The sequence below is a fragment of the Gracilinanus agilis genome, chromosome 4 (assembly GCF_016433145.1).
Source record: "Gracilinanus agilis isolate LMUSP501 chromosome 4, AgileGrace, whole genome shotgun sequence".
Classification (NCBI taxonomy): Eukaryota; Metazoa; Chordata; class Mammalia; order Didelphimorphia; family Didelphidae; genus Gracilinanus; species Gracilinanus agilis.
Genome location: NC_058133.1, coordinates 304025334 through 304045820, shown reverse-complemented (window position 1 = coordinate 304045820; position 20487 = coordinate 304025334). Strand labels below are relative to the sequence as shown.

The 20487-nt window shown below is 34.8% G+C and overlaps 1 protein-coding gene across 1 annotated transcript; it reads left to right on the top strand.

Annotated features, from left to right (window-relative positions):
• The first annotated feature begins 18582 nt into the window (after positions 1-18582).
• LOC123245005 (60S ribosomal protein L29-like) lies at positions 18583-19481 on the top strand. Its single transcript, XM_044673695.1, has one exon. The coding sequence runs from the start codon at positions 18628-18630 to the stop codon at positions 19372-19374; it is 747 nt and encodes a 248-aa protein (XP_044529630.1). The 5' UTR covers positions 18583-18627; the 3' UTR covers positions 19375-19481.
• Positions 19482-20487: the final 1006 nt, after the last annotated feature.

Sequence of the window (20487 nt, the reverse complement as noted above, 5' to 3'; positions counted from 1 at the left end):
ATAATTAGCATTTAACATTTATTGAACATCTGTGACATTTTAGACGCTGTGTTAAGTCCTAGAAGTGTAAAGAGAGGCAGAACAAAATGTTCACCCTCAATACATATGTTAACTTTTGATCTTATAGATAATATTATAGAGGCTTTAGTAGATTAAATCTTAATCTATTCTATAAGTATTAAAATCAATGGTTTGGCTACTGTGTATTTTAAAATTAATATCCAATAACTAAATATTATATTTAATAAAGTTTTATTAATAATAACTAAAGTAAGAGACCTAGGTATTCAGCCCACTTGCCAGAACAAAAGAGAAAGAGGGAGGAGTTACAGCCAAATATAAAACAATAATATGACTGTGCAAACCATGGCGGCGCAGGAGAGATTAAAAGGAATTTGGGGAAAACTAAGGGACTTATGGGGGATGAAATCCAAGGTTCAAAATCTCCATTTATACATAACCCCCTGTGATCCTTTGGGAGACCAGTCTCCCTAATGGATCATAAAAACATAATCAACATATAAATTGCAATAATTTGTGGATAAAAGGGGGGGAAAGAACATAATCAATGATTGCTACATTAACAAAAAGCCAATTTGGGGGCAGTTCCATTTGATATAAAAGTAGACATTCAAAACAAATGCTCTCAATCCCCTGAAGTTCAAATTCACATCCCAAAGTTCAATTCTGGATCTTCTTGATGCAGTGTGTGGTCTCTGCAGGCATCTTCATGGTGTCTTCTCCAAATAGGTCTGAATTCTGGGAGGTAGCAAATTTCTTATCCTAAAATTTCCTAAGTTCAAATGAAAGTTCACAACAATAACAAAATTCCCACCTGAGAAAGATATTAACAAACAGGCATCTCTCAGGGATACATAGCTGAGTTATAAGGTATGTGAATCAATTGTAAAAGAGATTTTAAAAAATCCACATAAAAGAGAAAAAAACAACATGGATGAAATATAAAATATTAAAGTCTTATGTCTAAAAAATCTAAGTAAAGGGAAAATAAAACTATAAAAGTTCCTTGAACCAGGGCCCAATTAAAGTGATTTAAGTAATAATGTGCTTACCCAATCAGTAGCCAGGACTACAGAAAGTTTGCCACACTTACAAAAGACAGAAAAGGGACTAGATTATAGGAGCCATAATGGTATCCATGATGAGGTGCTTGGATAGAATGTGGTTCAGAGAAAGTCCTGCATCTTAACATATGTTAAGCTCTGCAACCTCAAACTCCAAACAAGTTCATGTTCTCTTGTCTTGGCTCAAAATTACATCAGTCCTACTAGGTTTGATTGGTCTCTTTGACCTTGTGCTTGATTTGCACTATGCAGGTTGACTTTTTGCTTCTTTAGCACTGTGCAGTGGCTCTTTTTAAATACTCTTCTGGAATCAGACAGAATCATTAAGCAAAGTTCCATAATTATTTAAACAATCAATTGCATTATTCTATAGGTTAAAGTCTTTTGGGTATGCATTAATATTAGAACAAATGTATTTTAAACTTATATTACTATAAAACAAAAAAGGATTAATATTGATTATATGTACTTTTAGTTCAAAAAATGAGAAAAAGGGAAAAAATAAAAATCTCAAATACCATATTGTACATAGAAGGGAAAAAATAATAAAAGAATATTTTAAAAATCAAAATATATAACTTAGAATCAGTGAAAGGTTTCTCACCCAAAAAATGAGATCCAATTTCCTTTTTAAACTTGGCCATGAACTACTGTGAATGCAAATTATTTTTATAGAATAAAAGATTTATAAAAATAATAATATAGTAAATAATGCACATTCAAATAAAGTACCAAATTCCCCAAATTCACAATAGCCCAGTTATTGACAATAGCAAGCAAACCCACCATCATAATAAGATTCACATGAGTTGCTGTGTGACATTTTAAAAACCTATGAACTGATGGATACTTGTCACAAGTTATAGAGATATAACAATTCTTTCAACTTTGCCAAAAACATAAACCTCTGTATTGCTCAGGAAAATCTTTTTGGGGTCTAGAACATCACAAAAAAATCTACATTCTTCTGGAAGTAAATTAAACTAAAGAGTTAAAATATCATGCATGCAGGAGCTCTTTTTGGCTTCCTGCTTTATATATAAAGTTTTGGTAGGAAATTCTATTTGTTTCTCTTAACTTTTAATACAATATTCTTTATAATATGAAAACCTATCATCCATTCACAAGATTCTAAATATCTAATTTCTAAAAAACCCTTACAAAATTTTAATTTAAATTCTTAAGTAATTATATTCTCCAAGGTTGTGTAAGCAACATGTGACCTTGATATTTAAGGTGGCAAATCCAGGATACAAAGGACTTATGGGCTTTTTACAACTTAAAAGAAATTGTGTTGGATGTTCATGGACTTTTTACAATGATATGTTGTTCAGTAAAATCATAGGGAAACGGTACAAATAAAGGATCATATAACAGAATAGATATTATTTAGATTAATACAGATAAACTCTAAAAAATTTAAACATTAAAGAAATCAGCAAATACAATAATATAAGGAAATAACAAGCAATGCATTCAAAACCCTTTTTACCAATTCCAATAGACTTGTTCACTATTAGGGAGGGAAGATAAAACTCAAATAGTTAGCAAGCAATGAACTCCCATATAGCTTTAAGATTCATTCTCTTATGGAAAAACTAGGGGTAGTTAACTTAAATATTTGTCTGGGTTCAGAAGGGTGAGTAGGAGACAGAAATGGACAACAGTCTGGGACCAAACAAGTTAGGGAAATTGGGTTTAGCTGTTTGGAAATGACAGTTGACAAAAGTGACAGTTAGGTCTTAACTGTCACCTTGCTCCACCTAGTCAGGGAGTCTGTGAAACCAGCAAGTAAATGACAAGAGGGCTTATTAACAAGTTTAATATAAGGAAACTATAGTTTAAGGTAGAGAGAAGGGGTTTCTATTCAACCAGTCTATGGGCAAACCACAGGATCAGGGGAGGGACTTATCTACACTGAACTGAGAACCAAAGCAAGACAGGGCCCAAAGAATAGCAGGACTGAGTATCCTCACAGCAGAGTCCTGACACACTCCAGTGATGATATAGCTTTTCCAGTTCTTCAGCCAGTACTCCTTCAATTGGGTAAGTCAGGAAGTTAAACCAACTTCAGCTCACCAGCAACTCAGGTTAGATTTTATAGTCTCTACCTAACCTCCCACAGGCAAAATCCTCCTTCCAGATATCAGGAAATAAGGGTACAAACTCCACTTCCTCTGAGGTCTCCCAGGAGTCAGTTATGATTTGTCCCCAACCATCATGAAGTCCATATCAGAGAGAGAAGCAACACTTCCTGCTTCCCCATTCCATATAGAATCCTTCAGCCCTGCCTGCTGTCTCCTAAATAATAATTTATTAAACTTCCCCACAAAAATTCCTCTCCTCAGTGTTTATCATCCATTTGCATTTCATTTGTCAGAGCTCTGAATTTCATCATAGTGAGGGAGAATTCTGCACTGAGCAATTGAGGCTTTCAGAACTTTGTCAAAATCTTACAGTTTGGCTTCTAGTTTAAACAGAACAGTTTTCTGCATATTCTTCTTGAGGGGAAGGAAGCTGGATAGTAAATAACCAATGAAGATACAAACTGCTAGTAAGAAAATCAAGTACAGTCAACATGCACTGGTGATCTCAAGGAATTCAAACTGCAGAGATTCAAGCATGCTTTGCAATAGCATTTTGTCCTCTAGAGGAAAAAAAAAGCTGAATGGGGTTTGTTTATAGTAAATAGCAAAACCTTGCTGGAGAACAAAAGGGTATTTGCATATGAAAGAAGTGGTCAAAAGATAGAGACACAATTCTCCCAAACTTCTACTTCAAATCTACTTATTCAGTCTCTCTGCTCTCAAAAGAAAAGCTGCAGAAGTCCCCTTCAAACTGAAAAAATATCCCTAGTTGCAAGTCTCTCTCAGCTAGAAGTCCAGGATCAGTTTAAGACTTTGGCTTAAAAAATGGTTAGCTGGAAAAACCACCTAGGGTAGGGGAAGGGATTGGTGGAAAGATTTTTATACATCACTACCTTGAAAAACAAAAGGCAGCTTGGAATGGGAGGGTCTTGTGATGGGTTTAGTTGCTTCAAGTGGAGGTTTCAGGCTAGGCAGAGCAGTGAAGAACACTGGCCCTTGGCTTGGGAAGCAGGCAGAGGAGCAGGGAGACTGACCTCTGGGCTGGTGGAATGCAGGTAGGCAGGTGTGGCCAGAGAAAAAATTTACTAACAACTGAAAAATCTCTCTTAAAAATATTTCAGAATTCTATCCCTTTGTGGTAAGCCAAAAATGTGTATCTTAAAATTAATATTCAATAACTAAATATCATATTTAATAACATTTTATTAATAATAACTAAAGTAAGAGACCTAGGTATTCAGCCCATTTGCCAGAACAAAAGAGAAAGAGGGAGGAGTTACAGCCAAATATAAAACAATAATGTGACCATGCAAACATGGAGGCGCAGGAGAGATTAAAAGGAATTTTGGGAAAACTAACAAACTTATGGGAGATGAAGTCCAAGGTTCAAAATCTCCATTTATACACTACATATATGAAAACTATAAATCTTTTATTTATAAAAGAGGTGAAAGTAGAGAAATACAAAAGGATAGAAAAAGACATTGACCTATCTAACTAAATATTGTTCCAGTGCTTGGCTCAGCCAGGACTTGTTAACCTTTAATCAGAATTAAATTATCTCCAGAAGACAGGAAGGGAAAACCAGCTAATCACTCACCCAAGACAATGTCTGGAGCCAAAGGTGACTCCTAATGCCTACATTCTTCTTTGAGGTGACTTTCTTGAAGCTGACTTCCTTCTTGGAGTGACTCTTTTTGGAGTTCTCTATTAGCCTCCTTCACCAGATTCCTTCACCAGCCTACTCTGCTCAGGGATTTTCATGGCTTTTATGGTTGTTTCCTGTCCCTTCCCCTTTTCATGGGGGCCAATCAAAACAGTTTCCAAATTGTCTGTGTTCTCACCTTTGGAACCACACCTTTCTGAGTGTGTGCACTCTTTAATTTCTGGCTTGTTCTCACCTAGCATCAAGTAAGATGTGAACTTATAAAGAACCAAGAATTCCCTTTCACAACTGTGTGTGTGTGTGTGTGTGTGTGTGTGTGTGTGTGTGTGTGTGTGTTTGTATGTATGGAGAGAAAAGGAGAGAGAAACAAAGAAAGAAAGGAAGAAAGAAAAAAGAAAGAAACTAAGAAAGAGAAAGAGATAGGCAGAGAGAAAATTTTAGAAAATATAATCTAAAAATCACTTTTAATAATAGTGAGTTGGTGAGGTCCTATAATATGTTAATGTGATAGCAGTGAAAAGAGAAATCTAAGAGCCTTAGGAGAATGAAACATAATACAGCTAGAACCAAGATGATAACAAAAGAAACAACCAAAAATCAAATGATAGCAAAGAAATTATCATTTATTATTCTGAGCTGGTGAATTGAGATAATACTATGTTAGCCATATACAGGGAAGAGAAAGGAAGGAAAGCCATTTTCAGAAGTTGAAGGAGTAAAACATACCTTTAAATATGTATATTCTGAGTTGAACATTCAAATGTACATAACTGTAAAAATAAATATAGTGAGAAAATTAGTGATGAGTAAGAGCTGCAAATGTATATTCATTAATTAACTGATATTTAATGTGAAATATGTCACTATTTTTAAAAATAGAATTATGAATATTCAAATTTATAAAGGAATATTTTATGACTATGTAATAACTATTCACAAATACATTTGGCAACTTGTACTACACTACATATCTAAACGTCCTCTAGGAAGTTGTGCAGTAAGGAACAGATACTGTTTTTAAAAAATCTTATTGAATGTGTCTAAAACAATTGAAAACTTTATTCCTTTAAGAATGATAAATATTTCTAATATTTTTTGTTTAGAGAATTATTTTGACCATATTCTAATAAGAGTAGAAAAGATAAATTTAGCCTTAATCCTTTCTAACATCATGTATTCATTATTTATGTAAGTCAGTGGGACAGCCACTAGCCATCATGTTGTTTCGCTTCTATAGACACTGAATGGCCATGAGGCATTATTTAATGAATTACTACTGGATTGATTTCTCAGTTGCTCTTAGGTATGGGTGTGGTGATGGGATTGATAAAATAAAAGCAACAATTAAAAAAATACTTTGTTAGGATTTGCTTCGGGGCTCATCTAATTACTAGAATAATTTAGTGGAAAAAAGTACTGAATCTGCAACCAGATTTTTTATTTTTATATCACACACTTAGTAGATATGTGACCTTGAGCAAATTAGTTTTTGTTTCAAAGCAGCAATTTCCTAAACTATAAAATTAGTGTAAAGGACTAAGTGATTTCTAAGATCCCTTTCAGTTTCATATCTTATGATGTTTTACCATTTTGGATGTCAAAATAATGTTCCTTTTCACTTAAAAAAACATTGAATATAGAGCCTAGTACTGATTTTGCCACTGATTGTGATAAAAGTTTCAAACACTAAAATCTTCCATTTCTTTTCATACAAAATAGGATACTTATATTCTTTATCTCAGTGGGCTATAATGACTTTCCAATATGAATGTTAAAGTATAAAACATTATATAAATTTCAGCCAGATTTCCAGAAACCTTTTAAGTTTTCTTTTGACCTGGTAAAATTAAATACAGCCATGTTTTAAAATGTTAAATGCAAATACTAAATAACATTTTAAATGATTAACAAAATGTTCTAGAAAGCTAAGAGGTTCAGTGGAATGCTAGGCCTGAAGTCAAGAAGACTCCTCTTATCAAATCCAAATCTGGCTTTAGATACTAGCTAATTCTAGGGAAGTCACTTCCACTATTTGCCTTAGTTTCCTCATGTGTAAAATGATCTGAAGAAATTGGTACACCACTCCAGCATCTTTGCCAGGGAAACCCAAAATGAGGTTAAAAAAATATAAGTTCCCCTCAAAATCCTATTCTTTCTCCTCTTCTAATAATGTTCAAATAATTATACTGATTGCTCTCTTACAGAGCTCTAAATTATTGTTTGTTACATACAGGCACATTGATTAGTAACATAAATTTTGTATAACTCAAAAAACTTTGAGGAATATGAAGAAAAAAATTTTAAGTTTATGTTGGGGGAGCTGTGAATATTACATGTTTAGATACAGTAAAGAAATAATTACTAATGTGTACAGTAGAGTTTTTAAAAAGTCTAAGGAAAATGAAAATTTGTCTTACTTATTGATTTTTCCTTGTCTACTTAGTCCTTAAATAGGGATAATTCAAAAGGAGAGATGAAGCATTAATGAATAGTAAGGGTCCATATAAATAATATTTTAAAAATGTGATCAGAGAAAATAGATTGTTGTTGTTCAGTTATTTCAAATCTTGTATGACTATTCATGACTCTATTTGGACTTTTCTTGGCAAATATACTGGTGTACTTTACCATTTCCTTCTCCAGCTCATTTTATACATGAAAAACTTCATGTCACAGAATTACTATGTGCCCAAACCAGATTTGGATTCAGGAACATGAATTATCTTGTTTCAGGCCCAATACTCTGTCTACTTTCTGCTGTGGGAGACTACTGAGATTCCTCAGCCTTATAAACAAAGTCATGTTGTCAGAGGACCACTCTAGTTCATGGAAGGGCCTGTTGAGAAAGAATTTATACCTATAGTTTCTTCCAATTGTTTTGTGGTTGTTATTTTAAGTAGGTATAGTGTGACCCAAAAGTATAACACAGAATATAGGCTGATGAGAATAATATTTCTATTATCCACTAAAGGCATGGTAAAAGAATGTGTCAACCTGGGTGTTAATATCCCATCTTGGAAAAAAATAATATAGTTTAACACTCAATTGTCTGCACATTATGGAGGCCATAATGGTTACCATGACAACTGGGTGTAAAATTTAGTCCATGTAATTTATTCCACATAATTAAGTACTCTCTGCTTCCTGCCTAAGGTTTTTAAAAATACATTTTGTGTAAAAACTCATACTATATACTAAAATACATAGTTATATGTAGAGAAGCATAAAACCTTAGAGACAATAACCTATAGTTCATCTATTCCAGCTTCTAGCTTCAGGAAATATGATAGCTGACCTATTCCAGATAGAGAAAAATGAGCAGTAAGAATGTTGAGTGTTTCTACTATGTGCAAGGAAACATATTCAGCTAGGGTATGTGAAAGAAGATTTAAAAAAAAACAATTTTGGAGGCTGAACATGAACATAGAAATATAGAACCTGGGCAAGAATCAAGGTGAGAGAAAATCTGTCCTTTAGATTCTAGATGCAAGTATGACTAAATCAATTTTGAAGGACTTCAGATCACTAATTAATTTTCAAATTATTATGAACAGTTTGGCTACAAGTTATAAAATGTGCATAACAAAATTATACCTTTTTAGTAAACAATTTATTAAAATACTTTCAAGGAGCAGTCTGTGTCATTTGTTGATTGTTATTCTAGAAATGAGAATTTAATAAATAATAATTTAGTGTCTTAGAAATTATCTGCTTAGATATAGTCAAAAGATTCACATTAAGTGGAACTGATTTACTACCTCTAAATTATTTTTATGAAATGAGATAGTGACATAGATAATCTCCATAGGTAGATAAAGACTCATTGATGCATTCAATAACTGTTTACTGAATTCAGTCATTCACATATAACTATACATTAACATTTTGAAAAGGGGTAGGAAAAATGGCATGTTTGATTAGATTCTTGACTATCTGCTCAAAGGGAAGACAACAGGCTTTGAAAGAATCTCATCTGAGAATGTGAGAATCCATTGAAGGGTCAAGGGATGTTTAGCTTGAGAAAGTGAATTTTGGGGATAATGATAAATATCTTAAAGGTTTTAAAGGTTGACAAGTGAAAAAATTTTCTGTTTTTCTCTAAGAACATAAAAAGCAATTACTAGAAATTTAAAAAGAAATGGAATTACATGTGTATCCAAAAGTGGAGTGATTTTTAATGCTTTCTAGTGTTTTAAATTAATTAATTTTAAAAGTATTTTCCCATGGTTACATGATTCATGTTCTCTCCTTCCCCTCTACCCTCCACCCTCCTGGAGTTTACAAGCAATTCCACTGAGTTACACATGAATTATCACTCAGTACTTATTTCCATATTATTCATTTTTGTAATAGAGTAATCTTAAACAAAAATCACAAAACATGTACCCACATACACAAGTGATGAATCATTTTTTTCTGCATTCCTACTCTCATAGCCCCTCAGATTTATCCTGGATAACTGCATTGCTATTGGTAGTAAAGTCTATTACATTTGATTGTCTTGCAATATTTCAGTTACTGTATACAATATACTCCTGGTTCTGCTCATTTCACTCACCATCAATTCAGGGTGGTCTTCCAAATTTTTATTGAAATCAAGCAGTTCATCATTCCTTATGGCACAATAGTGTTTCATGTAATAGGGGTCTTTGCAGGATGTAATATGGGGATTAGGAGAGGGTAATATGGGATTAGGTAGGATGTAATATGAGGCTGAAGCTAGAGGTAATAACTGGTAGGATCAGGGAATAAAACAAGGCAAGGGACCCAAGGCTGGAGGTAATCAAGGGAATAGATTAGGTAGTAGCGAAGTTAAGGCAATATAGTGGATGAGGAAGGTTCAATGATGAGGGATGGTAGTTGAGATGGTAGGAGAAATAAGGGAATATCTGAGTTCAGGGAATATAACACTGAGGTAACAAGGGTTTCAAGGGAGAGAATGAATTAATCTAGACAGGCAAACAGCAGCAGGGAAATACAGACTGGGACTTAGGTTAAAGACAAAACTCTGAAGGGAAATAGACTGATTCCTTCAAGTAAAGGACACTATACAGCCAAGTTAGACTCAGCCAAGACAGATTGAAATTGACTTCAGGCTTTAGTCAATTTCATAGGAAGGGACTTATATTGAAGTTACACTTCCTTCAAAATACCCTCAGCTTTCTTCAAACCCAGAGAGTATGTTGTTTCTCTTCCTCGTCCTCCTTCTCTTACTAATTAACTAATGAAATAGCCAAAAGGTCTTGCTTAAACACAAAAGGGGTTTATTGTCTTCTAGGATAGATTGACAGGGTAGAGGATCAAGGAAGCCCTAACTGCCGCTTAGAGAACCACTCTTCCAAGATTCTAAACTCTCTTAACTGACTTAAGAACTCAGCCAAAACCTGCAAATCTGTTATGTCCCCCTCTCTATATCACATTCATTTCCATCATATTGTAATAATTTAAATTTAGATTTTTATGCTAAAATGAAAGTTATAAAGTAATATTGTGGTTGCCAGTTTTCAAATATTATGGCTTAAGTCAAAATGACTTTTAGCAGCTTTATTTACAAAGAGATGTAAAGAGTGGAAGTGGAAAAATGTAGACAGAAAGTACTGCCTTGCTACAAATACCCTAAGTTTAATCCTAATGTCTCCAGACTGCAAATGTGAATGCAAAAGCAAATCTCACCAGAATCCAGAGTTCTAATTAGGAAGCCGAAATGTGAAGAGCTGGGAGACACTGAAGAATCTGCTAAGAATCTCAATGCACACAAGGCTAAGACCACCAAGAATCTTACCAGAACTCATGCTGAAGGGAATGTCCCACTGAAGAGCCAATGAGCCAAGAGGGTCTCCTCACCATAGAACCAAGGAAAGAATCACTCCACTAACCACCACAAGCTGATGCAGGATCCAGAGAAAATGTCTCCCCCAAGCCAGGAAAGGAATCTCTGGAACCAATCTCTCCAGAAGCCAGGAAAGTAATGACTCTAGACCATGTTGATCTTTTCCTTTTATGCTCCTATTTTCTATGTCACTTCTGTCACATTCTGTCACTTCCTGTCATTCTCCCTAATTCACAGAAACCAATGGCAGTCTTTTAATTTGCATAGCATTGCCCAAGGGTGGGGGCAGTAGCCTTTGGAGGTATGAGCTTACTTTAGTAAGTGACTCATGAATTCTCTTACTTAATGGTAAGTAGGAGTACTTTAAGTTCTTGATTTGATTTGCTAAAAATAGAGAAAGGGAGGCTTAATCTTATCTTCACAATATATAACAATTTTTTCCACCATCCTCAATGGAAGGACAACATACTCATTTTCTAATTTTTGCCATCATAAAAAGCATGGCTATGATTATTTTTGTACAAACATTTTTTATCTTCTTGGAGTACAAACCTAGTAGTGGTGTCGCTGGATCAAAGGACAGGAATTCTTTTAAAACCCTTTAGGCATAATTCCAAATTGCCTTCCAGATGATTGGATCAATTCACAACTCCACCAGGAATGCATTAGTGTCCCAATTTTGCCATATCCCCGCCAACATTTATTATTTTCTTTTATTGCCATATTGTTCAATCTTCTAGGTGTGATGTGGTACCTCACAATTGTTTTGATGTGCATTTATCTAATCAGGAGGGATTTAGAACACTTATATTTTTATTTAATTAAATAATTTAGAAGATTTTTCCATGATTTCCAGGATTCCATGATCCCTTTCCCCCTCCTCGAGCTCGGTTTTACGTGTATCATTGTTCAAAACCCATTTCCATATTATTACTATTTGCAATAGAGTGATCATTTAAAGTCAACATCCCCAATCATATATCCATTGACCCATGTGATTTATCATATGTTTTTCTTCTGCATTTCTACTCCCACAGTTCTTTCTCCAGATGTGGGTAGCATTCTTTCTCATAAGTTCCTCAGAATTGTCCTGGATTATTGCATTGCTGATAGTAGAGAAGTCTATTACATTCCACTGTGCCACAATGTATTGGTCTGTGTACAATGTTCTCCTGGTTCTGCTCCTTTTGCTATGCATCAATTCCTGGAGGTCTTTCCAGTTTACTTGGAATTCCTCCAGTTCATTATTCTTTCAGCACAATAGCATTCCATCATCATCAGATACCACAATTTGTTCAAACATTCCGCAATAGATGGATCCCTCCTCAATTTCCAGTTTTTTTCTACCCCAAACTGTGTGGCTATGACTATTTTTGTACAAGTATTTCTCCCAATTATCTCTTTGTGGTACAAACCCAGCAGTGTATTGGCAGGATCAAAGGGCAGGCACTCTTTTAAAGCCCTTTGGGCATAGTAAAGCACTTTTTCATGTGATTATTGATAGTTTTTATTTCTTCATCTGAAAACTGCATATTCATATCCCTTGACTATTTGTGATTGTTGAATGGTTCAATTTCTTGTGCATTTGACTTAGTTCCTTATGTATTTGAGAAATTAGACCTTTGCCAGAGAATTTTGTTATAAAACATTTTTTCCTAGTTTTTTGCTTCCCTTCTAATTTTACTTACATTGTTTTTGTTTGTACAGAACCTTTTTAATTTAATATAATCAAAATTATTCATTTTATATTTTGTAATGTTCTCTATCTGTAGCTTGGCCTTAAATTCTTCCTTTCCTCACAGACTTGACATTCTGTGTTCACCTTATTTACTTATATTTTCCCTTTTTATACTTAATGTCACTTACCCATTCTGAATTTATCTTGGAAGAGGGTGAGAGATATTTATCTAAACTTATTTTTTCCAAACTATTTTCCAATTTTTCCAGCAGTTTTTGCAAAATACTGAGTTCTTTTTCCAAAAGGAGGGATCTTTGGATTTACCAAACACTAGTTTGCTGAGGCCATTTACCCCAGTCTATTCCATTGATCCACCCTTCTATCTCTTAGCCAGTACCTTATTGGTTTGCAAATCATTGCTTTATAACATAGTTTAAGATCTGGTACTGATAGGCCACCATTCTTCAAGACATTTTTTTTCATTAGCTGCCTTGATATTCTTGATCTTTTGTTCTTCCAGAGGAACTTTTTTTATAACTTTCTATAATTCTATTTAAAAAAAAAGGTTTTTGGTAGCTTAATAGGTATGGCATAGATTGAATAAATTAATTTAGATAGACTTTTCACTTTTATTTTATTAGCTCATCTTAACCATGAGCAATTAATATTTTCCATTTAGATATGACTGTTCATGTAAAGTGTTTTATAAATGTGTTAATATAATTCCTGTTTTTCCTTGGCAAGTAGATGCCCAGAAAATTTACATTGTATATAGTGATTTTAAATGGGATTTCCTTTCTAATTCTTGCTTCTGGATTTTGTTGGTAACATATAGAAATGCAACTGATTTATGTGGATTTATTTTCTATCCTACAGCTTTACTAAAGTTATTATTTCACCTAGTTTTTCAGTTGATTATCTGTCATTCTCTAGGCATATCATTATATCATCTGTTAATTGTGATAGTTTAGTTTTCTCATTCCCTTTTTTTAATAGCTCTGGTTTCTTTTTCTTTCCTAATAGCTAAAGTTTTAATTTCTAGTACAATATTAAAAAAATAGTGTAATAATGGTCATCTTTCCTTCACTCTTAATTTTATTGGGAAGGTTTCTAATTTATCCCCATTGCAGATGAAGCTTGCTGCTGGCTTTAAATAAATACTGCTTATTATTTTGAGGAAAGGCCCTTTTATTACTATGCTTTCTACAGTTTTTAGTAGAATTGGGTATTTTATTTTGTCAAAGTCTTCTTCAACTATTAAGATAATCATGTGATTTCTACTAAATTATTTATATGGCCAGTTATGCAGATGACTTTCCTAACATCAAACCAATCTTGCATTTCTGGTATAAATCCCACCTGGTCATAGTGAATAATCCTTATGATAACTTTCTGTAGTCTCTGCTAGTGTTTTATTTAAGATTTTTGAATATATATTCATTAAGGAGATTGGTCTATAGTTTTCTTTCTCTGTTTTTGATCTTTCTCGCTTGAGAATCAGTACCATATTTGTGTCATAAAAAGAATTTTATACGACTCCTTCTTTGCTTATTTTGTCAAATAATTTGTATAGTATTGGAATTAATTGTTCTTTAAATGTTTGATAGAATTCACTTGTGAATTCCTCTGGCCCTGGGGATTTTTTCTTAGGGAGTTCCTTGATGGCTTGTTCAACTTCTTTTTCTAATATGGGATTATTTAAATATTCTATTTTCTCTTTTGTTAATGTAAGCAATTTGTATTTTTGTAAATATTCATCCATTTCACAAAGATTGTCATATTTATTGTTATATAATTGGACAAAATAGTTCTTAATTGCCTTAATTTTCTCTTCATTAGAGGCAAGAATACCCTTTCCATTTTTGATGCTGTTAATTTGATTCTCTTCTTTCTTTTTTAAAATTAGTTTAACCACTACTTTATCTATTGTATTTGCTTCTTCAAAAGTAAGCTTCTAGTCTTATTTATTAGTTCAATAATTCTTTTGCTTTTAATTTTATTAATCTCTTCCTTGATTTTTAGGATATCTAATTTAGTTTTTACCTTTTTTGTTATTTTTCTAGTGTTTTTTTAGTTTCATGCCCAATTGATCTCCTCCTTCTCTCTCTCTCTCTCTCTCTCTCTCTCTCTCTCTCTCTCTCTCTCTCTTTTTTTTGATATAGGCACTAAGGAATATAAACGTTCCCTTGAGTATTACATATTGTCTCCCCCTTATCATTCTCTTCAATGAAATCAGTAATTGTTTCTTTGATTTGTTCTTTGATTAGTTTGAAAAAATGGATTAATTTTTCTAATTAATTTTAAATTTGCTTCTCCACAAACCCTTATTAATTATAATTTTTATCACATAATGATTTGGAAAAGTTGCATTTATTATACCTAATTCTATGCATTCTTTGCTATGTTTTTAAGCCCTAGTAAATGGTTAATCTTTGTATATATACATCATTTGCTGCTGAAAAGAAGGTATATTCCTTTTTATCCCTATTCAGTTTTCTCCAGTTAATTATTACCTCTATTTTTTCTAAAATTTCATTCACTACCCTTACTTCTTTCTTATTTATTTTTTTTGTTTCAATTTGTCTAGTTCTAAGAGGAAAGTTGAATTTCTCCACTAGTATGGAATTACTATATATTTTCTCCTTAGCTCTTTTAGTTTCTCCTTTAAAAATCTGGATGCTTTATACCATTTGGTGCATGTATGTTGAGTACCAATATTTCTTCATTATTTCTATTGTCCTTTATCAAGTTGTAATTCTCTTCCTTGTATCTTTTAATCAAATCTATTTTTACTTTAGCTTTGTCTGAGAACATGATTGCTACTCCTGCAATCTTTGTCTGAGTTGCAACCCAACAGATTCTGCTCTCATCTCTTAACTGTACCCTGTATGTGTCTACCTGCTTCAAGAGTGTTTCTTGTAAACAACATATGATAGGATTCTGGTTTTTAATTCATTCTGCTATCTGCTTCTGTTTTATGGGTGAGTTCATCCCAATTTTATTCACAGTTATGATTACTATCTGTATATTCCCCTCCATTTTGACTTACTCTTTTAATCATGACCTTTATCCTTTCATTCTTTCCCTTCCCTCCAGCCTTTTGCTTTTATTTGGACTTTTCCCTTCCCCCTCCCTTATATTACTCCCATTACCACCACTTCCCTTCTTATTCCCCTCTTAATAGAGGAACTATTGGACACTACTCCCCAATTTCTTCCTCCCTTGTGTTAGTCCCCTCCCCATCACTCTGTTTCTTATTCCCTTTCAACTTCTCTATAGTGTATGATATAATTCTATATTTCAATGAATCTGGCTGTTCTTCCCTCTCTGAGCCAATTCCAATGAGAGTAAGATAAAGTATTATCTATCACCAGCCGCTTCCTCCCTTCCATTATATTGATCTTCTCCTCCACATCCCTGCACTTCTTTTTGTGATATATTTTACCCCATTTTACTTCTCTTTTCCCATATCTCTTAGTATTACCCCCCTTTTCACTCCTAGCTTTGTTTTTTGACATATCACCCTAGTTGTTTACTACCACACCTGCGTATACTTCTTCTTACTATGATGATGTTAACAATTTTTAAGAGTTACATATATATCATCTTTCCATAAAGGAATATAAGCCATTTGACCTTATTGAAGCCCTTAATTTTTTTCTCTTTCTTTACCTTTTCATGCTTCTCTTGAATTTTGTATTTGGGCCTCACATTTTCTGTTTAAATCTTGTCTTTTCTTCAGAAATACTTTGAAATATCCTATTTTATTAAATGACCATACTTTCCCCTTAAAGAATATAGTCATATTTTAGGGATAGTTGATTCTTGGTTTTAAATTCCATACCCTTGTCTTCCAGAATATCATATTCCAAGCCTTCCAGTCCTTCAATGTGGAGGCTACCAGATACTGTGTGATCCTGACTGGGGCTCCATATTATTTGAATTGTTTCTATCTATCTTCTTACAGTATTTCCTCCTTGGCCTGGGAGCTCTTAAACTTAGCTATAGCATTCCTATTCCTGGGAGTTGTCATTTGGTGATTTAATGCAGGAGGTGATCTGTGAATTCTTTCGATCTCTATTTTACCCCCTTTTTCAAGAATATCAGGGCAGATTTCTTGAATCATTTCCTGTAGTATGATGTTTAGGCTTTTTAAGTTGTGTTCATGACTTTAAAGTAGTCTGTAATCATTTTCAAAATAATCCATCCTGATTAATTTTCCAGGTCAGTTTGTTTTTAATGAGGCATTTCATATTTTCTTTTATTTTTTTCATTTTTTACATTTTGTTTTATTGTTTCTTGAAGTCATGTGAAGTTATTAGCTTCTAAATTGCCCAGTTCTAATTTTTAAAGACTGAATTTCCTAAGGGACCTTTTGATACTACTTTTCCAATCAGTCCGTTCTTATTTTCAAGTCATTAAGGCACTATTCTTATTTTAATTCATGTGCTTTAATTCATGTGCCTCCATTTCCAGATGACCTTTTTTTGCATTGTAAGCTGTTGTTTTCCTTTTCACATTTTTCTTCAGCTTGTTTTATTTGATTTTTGAATTCCTTTTTGAGCTGTTCCAGAGCTTGAGTCTAATTCCTTACATTTTTTGAGGTTTTGTTTGAAATTCTTTGGATCCCATCATCTTTGTTGGTTTTGGTCTTTGGTCTTTATCCTCATAGAAGCCTTCAGTCTTTACCTCCTCCTTTTTTGTCTGTTGTTTACTCATTCACCAGTCCCCAACACCTTATGGACTGTTAACTAATTCCTCTGTTGCTTTACTGGAATAGAGAATTTTAACTGATCTGCCCAGGAGTGGAATCTTCAATTTTCTCTCTCCTCTCCTGGTATATTGGATTAGATTGGTTGAAATGGCCTGCCCTGGGGTCATGTTTTCACTGTAGTTAGCCACTGGGGAGGCTGAGGGTCCCCAACCAGATCCCCCTCCCCCAAGTTTTTCTCTACCAGTCATTGTCAGAGTTTTGGACCTCACATGGTGGATCTGAGGTGCTTCTTCTTGGTTGCACTCCCCCTGCCCTAGAATCCCACAGTCAGCTTGAATCTAATTGCAGGTCTTAGCACTGAAGATGGGGGAGTGGAGTTCAACTAGTCCAGTATTAATTCCGGTCTCTCCCTTATATCATTGAAATTGACTCTCTCTGCCTATGTTTCAAGTTGTGTTCAATAGGAGAGTACCATGACACTGTCTTATTGTTGGGTTTGGATTTTTGGGTTTTTTTGAAGCACTTATTAAATTATTGATATGGAAAGATAGTCAGAAAGGTTTCAGCTTTTTCTTCTCCTTAGCTGCCATCTTGACTCCTTGGAGTGATCTTTCTTAAGAAGCCTTTATATCACTTCTTAAGACACCTTAAAGCAAAAATGAATGACTGGCAAGTATATTATGAAGGACATTTTATTTTGGGGGAAGGTTTAAGTGGGCCTGGGTGAGGTGAATCATAACATGGCCTTTGAAATTCTTGTATCATGAATGATTTATAATATGACCTCAGAAGTTCAATAGATATTAAAAATAAATTCCTGATAGAATAAAATAAACTGGGAAAGTATTTATATAGGCTTTACCTGAAGACTTCCAATGAAGGGGAATCAAGCCCTTTGTAAGGCAGCTTAATCTCCATTTATATAGTTCTAATTGTTAGAAACTCCCCCAAGCCCAGCACCAAAAATATATAAATATTAATACAGTATCATGGATTTCCCTTTTATAATACAGACTTAAATTCATGTATTCCTGCTCTGCCTGTGCAATTCTTATCTACATTTGCTCAGATATTTGCCAAAGAGGGTCACCCATCATGCTAGAGGGCTTTCCCCCATTATCATAACATTAAAAGGATTCTTATGGATCATAGAAGCTGTCTATTGGTTTGGTCTTGCCACAGGACCAGTCTTTCTTAATTTCAAATTATACATTTCCCTGACATTATCCATTACTCTAAGTCTTTTTTATGTTCTTTTTTTTTAAATACTGTAGCCTATAACACTCAATATATGCCTCTCCTTCACCCTCCTAATGGTCATTTCTAGTCTACCAAAAGTTGAAGTCTCATAAATCACAGCTATAGAACTATGTGAATAGAATATTATTATTGAAAGATGGGACTTGGTTTGGAGTCAATAAAAGCACCAGTAATTTCCCCAAAGTAATCTAATATGCTCCCTCATTACTTACTTAATTCTGGGTAAAATTTGTCCTATATAGCTCTTTCTTTCTCTCTTTCTCTTCCGGTCTGTGGAGTACCTGTTAGCGCAGGCTTCGGTGTAAAGATGGCTAAGTCTAAGAACCACACCACCCACAACCAATCACGAAAATGGCACAGAAATGGCATCAAGAAACCTAGGTCACAGAGATACGAGTCTCTGAAAGGGGTTGATCCCAAGTTTCTGAGAAACATGCGCTTTGCCAAGAAACACAACAAGAAGGGACTGAAGAAGATGCAGGCCAACAACGCCAAAGCCATCAAGGCCCGGGCAGAGGCCATTAAGGCTCTGAGCACCAAGGCCTCCAAGGCCAAGCTCCTCAGGCCCAAGATCTCCAAGGCCAGTGCCCGGCGTGCTGGCCACAAGATGGCCACCAAGCGTCCAGGCCCAAGGGTTGGCATCAAACGTCCAGGCTCCAAGATCACAAAGCCTGACTCCAAGGTTGCCAGAACCACTGACCCCAAGAATGCCAAGCCCACTGACTCCAAGGCTGCCAAGCCCACTGATCCCAAGGCCTCCAAGTCCACTGCCCCCAAGGTCACCAAGTCTGACTCCAAGATCAAGTCTGACCCCAAGGCCACCAAATCTGGCTCCAAGGCTACTAAATCTGATACCAAGGTCACTAAGGCTACCAAGTCTGACACCAAGGTCACCAAGTCCGATCCCAAAGCAGCCAAGGCCACCAAATCTGATTCTAAGGTTACAAAGCCCAGCGATGCCAAGGCTGCTAAGCCTGCTGAGTCCACTGACTCTAAGGGCGCCAAACCAAAAGATGCTGGGGCTAAAGCTTCTAGTCCCAAGCCTTCAAAGTAGATGCTTCAGGACAGAAGGACTTGTTTAAACCCTAAACCACCACTTTTTCTCAGCCAGGGTATGATTATTCACTATTTTGTACAAATAAAGGAAATGGTGAGTCAAAAGAAAAAAAAATTGTCCTATATATCCAATATTAACTCATCCAGTATCAATGGGTGATCTCAATGAATTATGTGTCAACTACATGTCATACACTGAGTAATAGATTTTCCTCTATTTCAATGCTTATTCAAAACTATTTCTATGAATATAGTTACCTACCAATGTGATAATGAGATTAAATCTACCCTGCCCATCTTTAGATTTAATCATCAAAGATGAAAACATCTCCATGTAACTCACAAGTTGGGAAGTCTGTAACTCACGTTTGCTAGAGTGAGTGACAAATCAGAATTTACTGACTGCCTCTGGGGCGGTCTTAAGAAAAGCATCTGTTGTGATTGGACATGTAAACTAAGAGGAAGGCACAGCAAGTGACACAAAAGAGGCCCCTTTTAAAAGAAAGTTGAGTGAACTGAGGCTCTCTTCTGGTTCTTGCTTAGATGTGGAGGAGCTCTGGACCTGGGACCCTGAGACATTTGTGAGACTGCTCTTAAATATCTCTCTTAGAACTACACGTGGTGAGTGAAGAAGGCTGACTCCTTTAACTTCCCAGGAGGTACTAGCCTCCTGGAGGCTACCTTGATTGGGAGAAGCCCTTCTGGCTAAAACCCTTGTCAATTGACTTTTAGGTTCTGGCTGGGCCTCTGGAGTTCTGCTGGAGTAAAGCCCAGACTTGAATACAAATCTCTTATTCTAACCTCTTCTCATCTCTCTACTTCCACTCTTTCCTATATTTTGTAAATACACTTCCATAAAGTCATTTTGACTTGAGGTTATTCTTTAATTGGGTGTTGATAATTATTCAATTCCCTGGAGACTTAAGCTTTTAATATATTCAACCAAAAACTCTCTTTCCCCCCTCATACTAAGAGGCTTTGAATTTTATTGGAACCATCAGTACAATGTCATTTGAGAGAGAGATAGGGAAACAGATATAGACAGACAGATAAAGAGAAAGAAAGAGAGGTAGAGACAGACAGAGACAGATCAGGACAAAGAGAATGTGTT

Excerpts from the sequence above, each read along its gene's own strand:
- LOC123245005 (XM_044673695.1), top strand. The coding sequence starts at position 18,628 with ATGGCTAAGTCTAAGAACCACACCACCCACAACCAATCACGAAAATGG.